This window comes from Halictus rubicundus, unplaced genomic scaffold (assembly GCF_050948215.1).
Source record: "Halictus rubicundus isolate RS-2024b unplaced genomic scaffold, iyHalRubi1_principal scaffold0165, whole genome shotgun sequence".
Lineage (NCBI taxonomy): Eukaryota > Metazoa > Arthropoda > Insecta > Hymenoptera > Halictidae > Halictus > Halictus rubicundus.
In genome coordinates, this window is record NW_027488706.1 from 415,590 (window position 1) to 426,659 (window position 11,070).

The window sequence follows — 11,070 nt, forward strand, 5'->3', positions numbered from 1 at the left end:
CTAAAGAAATTTAAATATGCTGGAGTGAATGGTGCAAGAATGATGAGATTTATTGCCGCGTTCATCTCAAGAATGGTGGTGTCATCGTGAATGAAATAATGAAAGAGTAAAGTAAATTTGTCAACCTTTTTCACATGATCGATTCTCGATAAAACATTGGCAGCGCAGTCTGGCAGCTCGTCAATTTTTTTCAGGACCTGTTGCAGTTTACGAAGAGACGGGTTCGTTCTCGATAATAGTGGTGCTGCTTTCTGCTTGTTCGACGTTGGCTTTGGCCTTTTCTTGCTCGCGAACGAAAGTGTCGGATCTGGCGATTTTGTTCACATGAATCGCCGGGATCGATCGTGATATGTGCTGTGAACGTGGAACAAATTAATTTCGCATCCTTAGCACAGCAAGCAAAGATCGAATAATCGAAGCAATTCCGTTTAAATCACCATAATTATTCAAATCAATCGAATTAAAACTACATTAACCCATTTGAATAGTAAAGCAGAATGAAAAATGTATTTATTATCATCCGTGTGCTTTATATTCATTATACAATTACCCGTATCACCAACTATTTTTTATTATCCTTAAATGGAAAAATTTCAAACCGTGAAAACAACTTCGCATTTCAATAATTTGTATCAGATCTGTTACACATATGTACACATTAATAATTCAAATGGGTTCACCCTCCACTACAGGAAAAAATAAAATCACTTCTCTAACAACTGTTTAACGCTAATTTTTTCCAGCCAAGGAAAAATTTTGTAGACGAGACAAAAAATTGTATTTGCTATTAATAAACACCTTCTTCCCTTCGACTATGAGTTCAATTTGAACAGCCTCGTCGACATCCATGTCTTCCTGGCTCTCCGATCCCAGATTTTCAATTTTAAGCGTGGCATCTTTATCGTCAGTCATTAAAGTATCCAACGACCTATACCTAAAATCATTACGCTCGAATAAGACACACAATTGCAAGAGAGAATTGAGAATTTGAACAAATTTAGGTGACATTAACAACCTTCCCAGAGATATATTCGCTGAATCCAGACTGGATTTTGGTACCACTGGAGCGGAGGGAGTGCAAACTATAATCCCTGTCGCAGGTGTTTTCACCGACGAATAATCTGGCACCGATGCATTCACGCCAAGAATCGCTTGCTGCACATTCTGTATAGTTTCTTGTATTTCCAGGTTTGTTAAGGGGGATGCTGAAGTTCCATCCTCCTGCAGTGATTAAAAATACATCTGATTATTTATTGTTAATTAAAGTTTGTAGGAATTGTAGGACCAAAGACCAAAAATCTTTAAATGTATTTTCAGTCCTCAGTTTCAAGGAGAATACAAAAAATTAGAAAAATTTGCTTTGTTGGTAGAAAATATGTTGAGCTTAAAATAGTGGATTAATAAGGCAATCTTAATCAGAATATATGTCGAATTTTTAGGTATTTATGTATTTTTTTAAATATTTGCACGAATTTTCCTAGTCTACCACCGATGATTTAGATTATTCACATTTTTATAGAAAATACAATCAACAATATCTACTTTTGAGCTATAAATTGTAGCGTGAATGTTAAATTAGAATTGAAACATTGTGATCAGTGTAACTGCCAACACATAAACTTAATTATTTCTTCGTTAATAAAAGAGAACAGATTGTTTACCGCGAAAAATTGTCGTTAGAGAATAATTCTGTACACACCACACCCTCGCAAAATTAATTTTCTCACGATCTTCGAAATTTCCATAACAGAAAATAGTGTTACTAATGATGCAGAATATATAAACAATTAAAAAAGAAGCAAATACATTACGTTCTTAACATGCCTCGTCCAGCGATAAAGCAACTGAGTGAATTCTTCTGCAAATTTCCACGCGTTCTTGCGAAACGGTTCTCCTAGCACGAAAATATTTGGTCGAACTGAATACGAACGTGCTCGACTAGTGACACCGGAATGTCCTTATTGCGTATGGTGTTTACATCAGTACCGTACAATATGTAATCGAGCTCCCTGGTCTTCGGTTCGATCTGTAAAATAAGAAGCTTAAGAAAATTTTCAAAGAATCATTTGGAGGAAGAAACTGCAGAAAATTCGAACGTTGTATGTTCAACTGTGTTTGCACAAGCGAACATTATGTCTAGCTTTGTTTCGAGCGAATTTTAGCAACCGGAACTCCGTTCTGGCTAATTCTCGCTTGTTTGGCGAATGGATCAAGCTTCCGTACATTAACACAGACTGTGTTATTTGTCTTTCGGTCGAGCATTTCTCTGGAACGCGAACGGCACGGTAAAATTGTGGAAGTTTTGCCGGTTCCACGATTATTCACCACCACGATATATCCATATAGATATGTTATACAACTCTATATATATATTAACTGGGGTCAATGAAAAAGTTTAATATTCATTATGCTTTAAAAATAAGTATTGATATAGGCACAGTAATTGGCATCCCCACAGTAGTTGGGTGCCTTACTCTAGCAGATACATTCCTGAGAGTGACAATTTATTACTATCTTTACATAATGTAACATAAATTAAGTGCTGTCTATCTGTGTTGTGAAGAATATTTCTTGAAAATGTGATGCTATAAATATAATATATGTATAGTTAATTTAAAGTATAAAGAAAAAATTAGTGAAATGTTATCCTAGGATCGTTTATCACGAGGGTTAAAGCATAAGATGCGTTCGGAATTTTAGGTTTTGATTTTTCATTTTACATAGTTTAGAAATAATTTTAGTTGCACGGTACGTACCGTGGATATTTATATTCCTTCAACGAATAAACTGGAGGAACTTCCAGTTAAAAACTTTTGGAATCAACTCGAAGCTCTTCAGCAAAGTTCTCGTTTTAAAATTCCAGGTGAAACATTGAAACAGGAACGGGGGAAGATTAATTTTACACTCTAACGATGTATACAGATTTCTGTTCCCTGAGAGAGCAGAGTTCATAAAGTTTTAGCTAACAACTGAGACTGTGAATGCCTTGATAACATCCTCGATTCAATTGTCAATATAATAATAGAAATGCAAGATTGTCTTCACTTGGCAATACAATATGAATTACAATTATTAGAATGTGAATTTTATTCATGACAAAACGAGTAGGTCAAACACAAAACTGTAAATACATTGAAAGAATTTGGGGATATTTTTATATCTTCAATTCATCGAAATTATTCAAAGAGGAAATGCATTTTTCTTTCACTTTTGTTCCTTACGATTGACTCAGATTTTTTCTATTTTGCATAAGGATCTGCCATCGAACAATTCTATTTAACATTCTTTTTATTTTACAGTCAGTTTTGGATTGTTATAATTATTAGACAACATCAGGCCCATGTCTTTAATTGCGAATTTTGTGTATTTAATTTTTAATGTATTTAATATAATTAAAAAATGTTGTTCTTCCTTGTAAGGACCGAGTCCTGGCGCCATTTGAAGTAACTTTTCCGTTGCAAAAATGTTGTCCGCGGCTTTATCACCGAGTTATTAACGAAAAACGCGAGCCAATCAGACCACGGCTACAGTAGACGAGATTCCGGTTCGGCGATAGGTCCCGCTGAGGGTGACGTCAGCACTGGTCGCGCTGTGATTGGTCTGTGTGCGTGCGTGCGTGCGTGCGTGCGTGCGTGCGTGCGTGCGTGCGTGCGTGTGTGTGTGTGTGTGTGTGTGTGTGTGCGCGCGCGCGCGCGCGTGTGTGTGTGTGTTTTTGCGGACAACATTTTGGGAAATAACAAAATTACTTCAAATGACCTCAGGAATCATCTCTTTCAAGAAAATACAACTCTATTGGGACACCCTGTATATTTATTTTGTTTAAATATTTATGTGTTTATACATCTTACGTCAACTGTCGTTTCAGAAAGATAATCCTACTCCAATATTTAATAACGAATAAATTCTGTGCATTCGTGACACAAAATATTATGTGATCCCATAATTAATAAGTAACGTCATTTTTTATTTTTTTCGGGAATGGCATGAAAAAATTAGTTGTAATATGGAAAGAGATCATAGAGAATGATAAACAATGACTGTCCTCCGACTGTCTTCTTAGGATTACGCGTGCACGTGCGGGCGGACGTCGGTGCGTCCCCGGCCGAATTCGTGTTCGGCTCGACCCTGCGCCTCCCGGGTGAGTTCTTTCTGTCTGAGAACGACTCTCCCGATCCCAACGTCTTCTTGGAAGAATTCAAACGCTTTATGCGCGAGGTGCGACCGATGCCGGTTGTGCATAACTGCAGGAAGCGTGCGTTCGTATTCAAGGAGCTGCAGTCCTGCACGCACGTCTTTATGCGGCGTATGGCACGGAAGGCTCTAGAACAGCCGTATACCGGCCCGCACAGAGTTGTGAACCGGATTACCGACCGCGTCTATATTATAGACGTGAACGGCAAGGAGCGCTCTGTCTCCATAGAGCTTCTGAAACCTGCGTTCGGTCTTGCGGACCTGCCGGCTGCGGCAACCCCTGGCACCTCCGTTGTGCCCGCCGATGCGTGTACGCCTGGCCCTTCTGGCTCATCGCGCCCCGTTCTAAGAACGTACGCGAAAAGAAAGTCGGTGCGCTTCATGCCGACCGCGCAAAGCAGTTGTTAACACGCGTCCGTTGCGTATGCAACACTTGTATATATAGTTTTAGTCTTATGTATTATAATTGACGCCGCTTAGTATATTAAGTTGTGTATTGTGTTGTCACGTCCGGTGGTTCGACCGCTAAAGACTAAAAGATTATAACGAAAATCCGATAATGCCACACGAGAGGTAAAACGTAGAAATAAGATAGTATAATAAGCAAATATATATAACACAAGAAATTAAAACCCTGTTAGCTCAAGCGCGCAATACCACAGCATAGCAACAAGAAATTATAGCAACTACGAAACACGCAAATGAAGATCGGTTTACATTCCGAAAAGCCAATAACAATGGCATCACGCCATGCTGAGTAACGAGGAAAAGATGCCGACTCCTTAGTAAGAAGACCCTGACGACAAGGAGCCGACCAGTCAAGAGAAAACTAAAATATGCAAGGTGGAGACTTTTGGGCCAGCATTCTGTGGAAACATTGAATTGGCCATCTTATAAATAGGGAGACCAACCCCTGAAAAGTCAGTACAAATCCAACAATCGTAAACCAATAAACTCGCGCTAATTCGGTCCGCTAGTAAAAAACGGAAAATTGTCGTAAATCGAAAAGTCGTGATACCGCGCAACTGGGCAGTATTCACCAGTGATACGAATCAAGGCGGACATTACATCTACCTCACCGCCCGAAGAGTTACACCTCGGTAATATCATCACTACTATTGTTACCATTGTCTTTGTACCAACACGATTTGTACCCTCCCTTGTATATGCGTTCTTTGTAAGCAACCTCTGTAACCTCATAATAATCTGATTCAGTTCCTAATCTTGAATAAATTATAAGTTGTTTGTTATAAAAAGGTGTTCAACCTTCATTTAAACAATCCTCAAGTACCCGAACCGTAGCCGGTGAATGCAGGTAGGTTCGAAACTGCGTCCTATCCCCTAAAATTGTAATTCAGCCCACTTGGGACGTAACAATACAGTTAATTAATTTATTTTTTATTAATTTGACAAAAATTGAAATTTATTTATTTATTGTTTTATTAATTAATTAATTTTTTTCTTAATTAATAAATTTATTTATTTATTTTTTATTAATTGACCCTTATGTTAGGTATGGAGAAGTTTCCTCCACTTTCATTTCGATTAGAAGCTCTAATCTCTTTTCTGAGAACGAAAAGTCCCTTTCGAATCAAGTGACTAACCTTATAGATTCCGTTAGATCGGTGAATATTCTATTTGGCATTCAATAATTGTTCTCTGACCCCGCATTGCCAGTGCGTCAAAACCGTGCAATATAGGTAAACATATTCAATTGTAAACCATCCTTAAACTCATTCGCGACACAGGCATTTGTAACAGAACTTATTACAGAATATGTGTCTTGTTGTAAAATCGTGAAATCTATAAACCCTTAATTGTTGCCTAATATCCTAATCTAGTAATTGAACGTTCCCACACGATAGAATCTTACCGCTCGGATTGTATCGATTAAAAAAAAGATATATATATAAGTTACGAGGCTACTAACAATCATAATCGTTAATCCAGCAAAGATTTCTCCAACCTAGTGGCTCCCTGATTTCATATTGGGTGCGTCTACGAAAGCTATACCATCCTAGCGGATCCCCAGTTTCGCATTGGGTTCTTCCGTATCATAAATATGGTTTCAGCATCCTCCAAACAACCAGGCAGGAAGCCTCGTTGGACAGAGGACAACATGGAACAAGCCTTGAACGAAATAAAGTAATATTCCTTATTTTAAATTAAAATCCCGGAGGGAATCGGCTTTTAAAACTGATGCGTTCCGTTTCCGTGTTTCAGAAAAGGATCAAGCATTCGCGGAGCGGCGGCACCTTTTGAAATCCCTTACACGACGCTGTACAGGCGGGCGAAGGGCATTGCAAGATAAAGATAAAGTTATTATAGTTATTGTTGGATTTTTCATATCTAATTTGTATACAAGCAAAAATAATCTCTATGTTGAGAAACACTTTAGAGTGCCAGGAACGCGGAGCCTGATTATTATCCTTAGCAATGGGACTCTGGCAGTACCCCGACTCTTAAGGGTCGGGGGGTGTCATAAACACATTTCAGGCCCAGGCCTTTTCTTTCGTTTCTGGTTTCAAACCTAAGCAACGGTTTTCCGTTGCACATTTTTCGTTAGTCTCGTCCAGAGTGTCGAGGTATCAAGAGTTAAAAGAATCCTTCCGAGTCTCTTTGAACAAATTAGTTTTCTTATTAAAATCAACTGTGTGTTTGTTTGTGCGACCCTCGAGGGTCAGTTTATTAGCTTGGACGAAGTGTCCGTCTTGCACATTTGGCAACCAAATGTCCCAAGAACGGAATCTTTACACGGTCATTTACAACCGGGAAAGTAAAAATCACGCTTCGGGGATTAGGACTCGGGAAGTAGTTTATTACCCTTGCACGTGTGCTTCCCTGGTCTTCACTTTCGAAATTGCCGTTTTCACCCGTCTCCATAAAATACTTGGGTCATTGTTACATGTCACCGGACGGGCCTTACCTGCGTTGCGCCGCCTGAGTCCGGGTTTTTCCGTCAACACGGCTTGCCAAATATTTCCTATGCTTTTCCACCACTTTCTCTACCATCGTGGGCGTTGGCCAGTCAAGTCACCGCCCATTGACAATTCGCTTAAATATCGGTGTTTGGCAAGCGCGGGAGGGATTTAGAAAACACACCGAAGTCCAAGCACTTCCCTTACGGCCACTGTTTCGTACAGTCTCTAGTTAGAAGAACATACCGAAGTCTTAGTACTTCTCTAAAGGCCACTGTTTCGTACAGTTATTAAGACAAGAGTATCTTCTCTTGTAATAATCAATCGCGCTAAACATATACAGTCCACAAAGTTTGTTTTATATAAATATTAAATAAAGTGATAGTTCTGTTACTTGTTAAACCTGGTAATCACAGCCCATACACAACAAACCCCTCCCGAACAACGAAGCTGACCATTCGGCGCGATCAGTGTTTATTATAATAAACCCCATATCCCAATAGGTTATGGGCCCAGTTACGTATTAAACTCAGTTTAATTGTGTACTATCTGCGTAGTGTATTAAGTGAAATAACAGACCGTAAAGGATAAATAAAATAGTTATAAGCAGATATATATATATATATATATATATATATATATATATATATATATATACATTTGTGTGTGTGCATAGTTTTAAGTGTACAGTTAAATATGAAGACAATAAAACAATGGCAAATTTAAATAGAAAGAGAAACATTCAACCATTTAATGATGAAAAGTACAGTGTATGGAAATTTAGAATTCGTTCATTGTTAACTGAACTAAAGGTGATCAAAGTTATTGATCAGCCAACTCCTGATATGCTAACTGATGAATGGGTCGTAGCGGAATTATTGTGGAATATTTGTCAGATTCTTTTCTTAGCTTTGTGCAATCAGCAAATAGTGCTAAGCAAGTGCTACGCGATTCGGACGCTGTTTATGAGCGAAAGAGTCGGGAGATGTGCTGAAAGAAACTGACAAAGTGTCAAATTTATTAATGACTTTACCTGCTTCCTATGATGGTATAATAACCGCGATAGAGACATTATCAGATGATAATTTAACATTGGCGTTCATAAAAACCAGATTACTGGACTACGAAGTGAAGCTAATGAACGAAAATCGGCACACAAGTTTAAAAGTACTTAATGCAGGCTTTCAAATAAATAAAACAAAGAAAAATAATTATGAAATTTCGAAAAATTTTAAAAATCAATATATTAATAATAGAAATAAATCGTCTAAATTTAAAGGACAAATTAAAGGATGTTATCAGTGCGGGAGAACAAATCATATTAAAAAGGACTGCTATTATTATAAAAGACAAGTGAAACATTCAAATATTCAAAGTGAGAAAATGGCTCAAACAATTGAAGTAATACAACCATCTGCATCTTCAGGAAATTATAATACATCCTCAACAAATTATGACCCATCACGTGTTGCGTTTATGGTGGGAGAATATGAAGAGAAGGACAAATCTGATCAAGATAAAACTACATTTATCTTGGATTCGGGTGCATCGGACTACATAATCAACAGAGAATATGTAGCCGAAAATTTTGACAAACTTCCTGTACCAGTAAAAATTTCCGTTGCGAAGAATGGTACATACATTAGTGCAACAAAGAGGGGTACCATACATATCACCACCAACAGGGGTATACAAGGGACGCTGCAGGATGTATTCTACTGTCCAGATGTACCGTACAATTTACTTTCGGTTCGAAGAATTCAGCAGACAGGAATGAGCGTGACGTTTGACGAACAGGGAGTAAAAATACATAAAAATGGTAACGTTGTAATATCATGTAAGCCCTTGAACAATTTAACTGCTATTGAATTTATGCTTAATATGAATTTTAAAAATTGTGTTGCTCAAGCAACTAGTGCTGAAAGAGATGATTATACATTATGGCATCAGCGCTTAGGGCATATCGGTAAAAATAAATTCTTAGAGTTGAAGAATAAAGAGATGTTTGCGGATATAAAGCAAATAGAAAAAGTTAGAGTAAACGATAATTTATGCGAAGCTTGTGTAAACGGTAAACAAGCACGACTACCATTTCGAAAAGCTAAAGATAAAAGTCATGTAAGACGCCCATTATTCATTGTTCATACAGATGTTTGTGGTCCAATCACTCCAACTACAATTAATGAAAGAAATTATTTTGTTTTGTTTCTGGATGAATATACTCTCATTATTGCGTTACATATTAATTGCTCGGAAGTCAGATGTATTTTCTGCCTTTCGAGATTATGTTGCCAAAAGCGAAGCTCATTTTAATTTAAAATTAGTAAATTTACATAAAAAGGCATAAGCTACCACGTACTCCGCAGTTAAATGGTGTGTCTGAACGTATGGTGAGAACCATAACGGAAAAGGCTCGGGCTATGGTAGCTGGAGCTGGTTTAGACAAACCTTTTTGGGGAGAAGCTGCTTTAACGGCTACATATTCGTTAAATATAACTCCAACAAGGGTTTTGAAAGAATCAAAAACACCATATGAAATGTGGCGTACGAAAAAGCCTCAATTAAGATACTTAAGGGTTTTCGGATGAACTGTGTATGTTCATAATAAAACCAGAGAATCAAAATTTGAGGATAAATCCTGGAAAGGTATTCTAGTTGGATACGAAGCAAATGGTTATAAAGTAATTTTGTAGTTTCAAGGCCAGTAATGGTTCGATCTGAAACTGATAAATCTAAATCAGTAATCTCTCAAAAATCTAATAATGATAAATTAGATACAACTACAACAAAGGTAGTCGAAACAAATGAAAATGCCAAATTAAGTAATGAACTTAATAAATCTGTAATAGAAACAGATAACGACGTGCAATGAATCTTTCAATAATAATAGTAACAAAAATGATAATAATGATAATGAAACAGGAAAATTGTCTCCCGAATTAAGGAGGAGCGATAGGACCAAACATCGTCCAACTGTTGCTTATAATGAAGAATTTCGTATACGTAATGTGTGCCGTATGCGTGAGTGGTGCGAGCGACTGCGCACGCTAGCCGCGCACGTATTGTGTGTGCGTAATTAGTCGCTATTCGGGCAAGGCCGAGACCACATGGCCGGCAGGTGAAAATACCTTTTATAAGTAACTTGTGTTAATTTCAATAAATATCACATTATACTCGCACGTCAGGGCAGGGCGGCAGGCCACCTAACCTGATCCTAAATACACCACAAAGAAGAAATGCCAGATGATTATCATCTATCCGTTCGGTCTATTGTTTATGAAGTTCCTAAATCATATCATGAAATCGAAAATAGGGATGGTAAAATGAAATGGGAACAGGCTATTAAAGATGAAATTAATTCCCTTTTAATTAACAATACATGGACTCTAGTACCAAAGCCTAATAATAAAAATATTATTGATTGTAAATGGGTATTTACTATTAAAAATGATGAACATGGAAATCCATTAAAATATAAGGCTCGTCTTGTTGCACGAGGTTTTAGTCAGCAATATTTAGTAGATTATAACGAAACATTTGCACCGGTTGCAAGGATTTCAAGTTTTAGATGTATTTTGGCATTTGCAAATCAGTTTGATTTCTAAATGGTACGTTAAAAGAAGAAATTTACATGAGAGTTCCTGAAGGAATTAAAAGTAGCAACAATGAAGTATGTAGATTGAATAAAGCGTCATATGGACTTAAACAAGCAGCAAGATGCTGCCTTGAGGTTTTCGAACAAGCGCTTATAGAAAGAGGTTTTAAAAACTCTTCAGTTGATAGATGCATATATATTTTAGATAAAGGAGATGTATCTCGAAATATGTATATATGTTGTACTTTATGTAGATCTCTGGCAGTACCCCGACTCTTAAAGGTCGGGGGGGGGGGGGGGGGTCATAAACACATTTCAGGCCCAGACCTTTCCTTTCGTTTACGGTTTCAAACCTAAGCAACGGTT

General features: G+C 37.5%; 1 protein-coding gene across 1 annotated transcript; it reads right to left on the minus strand.

The window, feature by feature from the left end:
• Window positions 1-206: 206 nt before the first annotated feature.
• Window positions 207-2,225, minus strand: LOC143363893 (uncharacterized). Its single transcript, XM_076804422.1, has 5 exons — window positions 2,130-2,225; window positions 1,931-2,026; window positions 1,016-1,221; window positions 799-934; window positions 207-354 (listed from the first exon to the last, which is right to left on the minus strand). Exons 1-5 carry the CDS (start codon window positions 2,223-2,225, stop codon window positions 208-210), a joined length of 681 nt encoding a protein of 226 aa, XP_076660537.1. The 3' UTR covers window position 207.
• Between the last annotated feature and the right edge of the window lie 8,845 nt (window positions 2,226-11,070).

Bases quoted from the DNA above. Each gene is read 5' to 3' on its own strand.
- LOC143363893 (XM_076804422.1), bottom strand. From the start codon at position 2,225: ATGTACGGAAGCTTGATCCATTCGCCAAACAAGCGAGAATTAGCCAGA. The intron at 2,027-2,129 runs GTTCGCTTGTGC...CTTATTTTACAG, and splicing joins GAAACAAAGCTAGACATAAT to ATCGAACCGAAGACCAGGGA. The intron at 1,222-1,930 runs GTTCGTATTCAG...TAATCACTGCAG, and splicing joins CGGTGTCACTAGTCGAGCAC to GAGGATGGAACTTCAGCATC.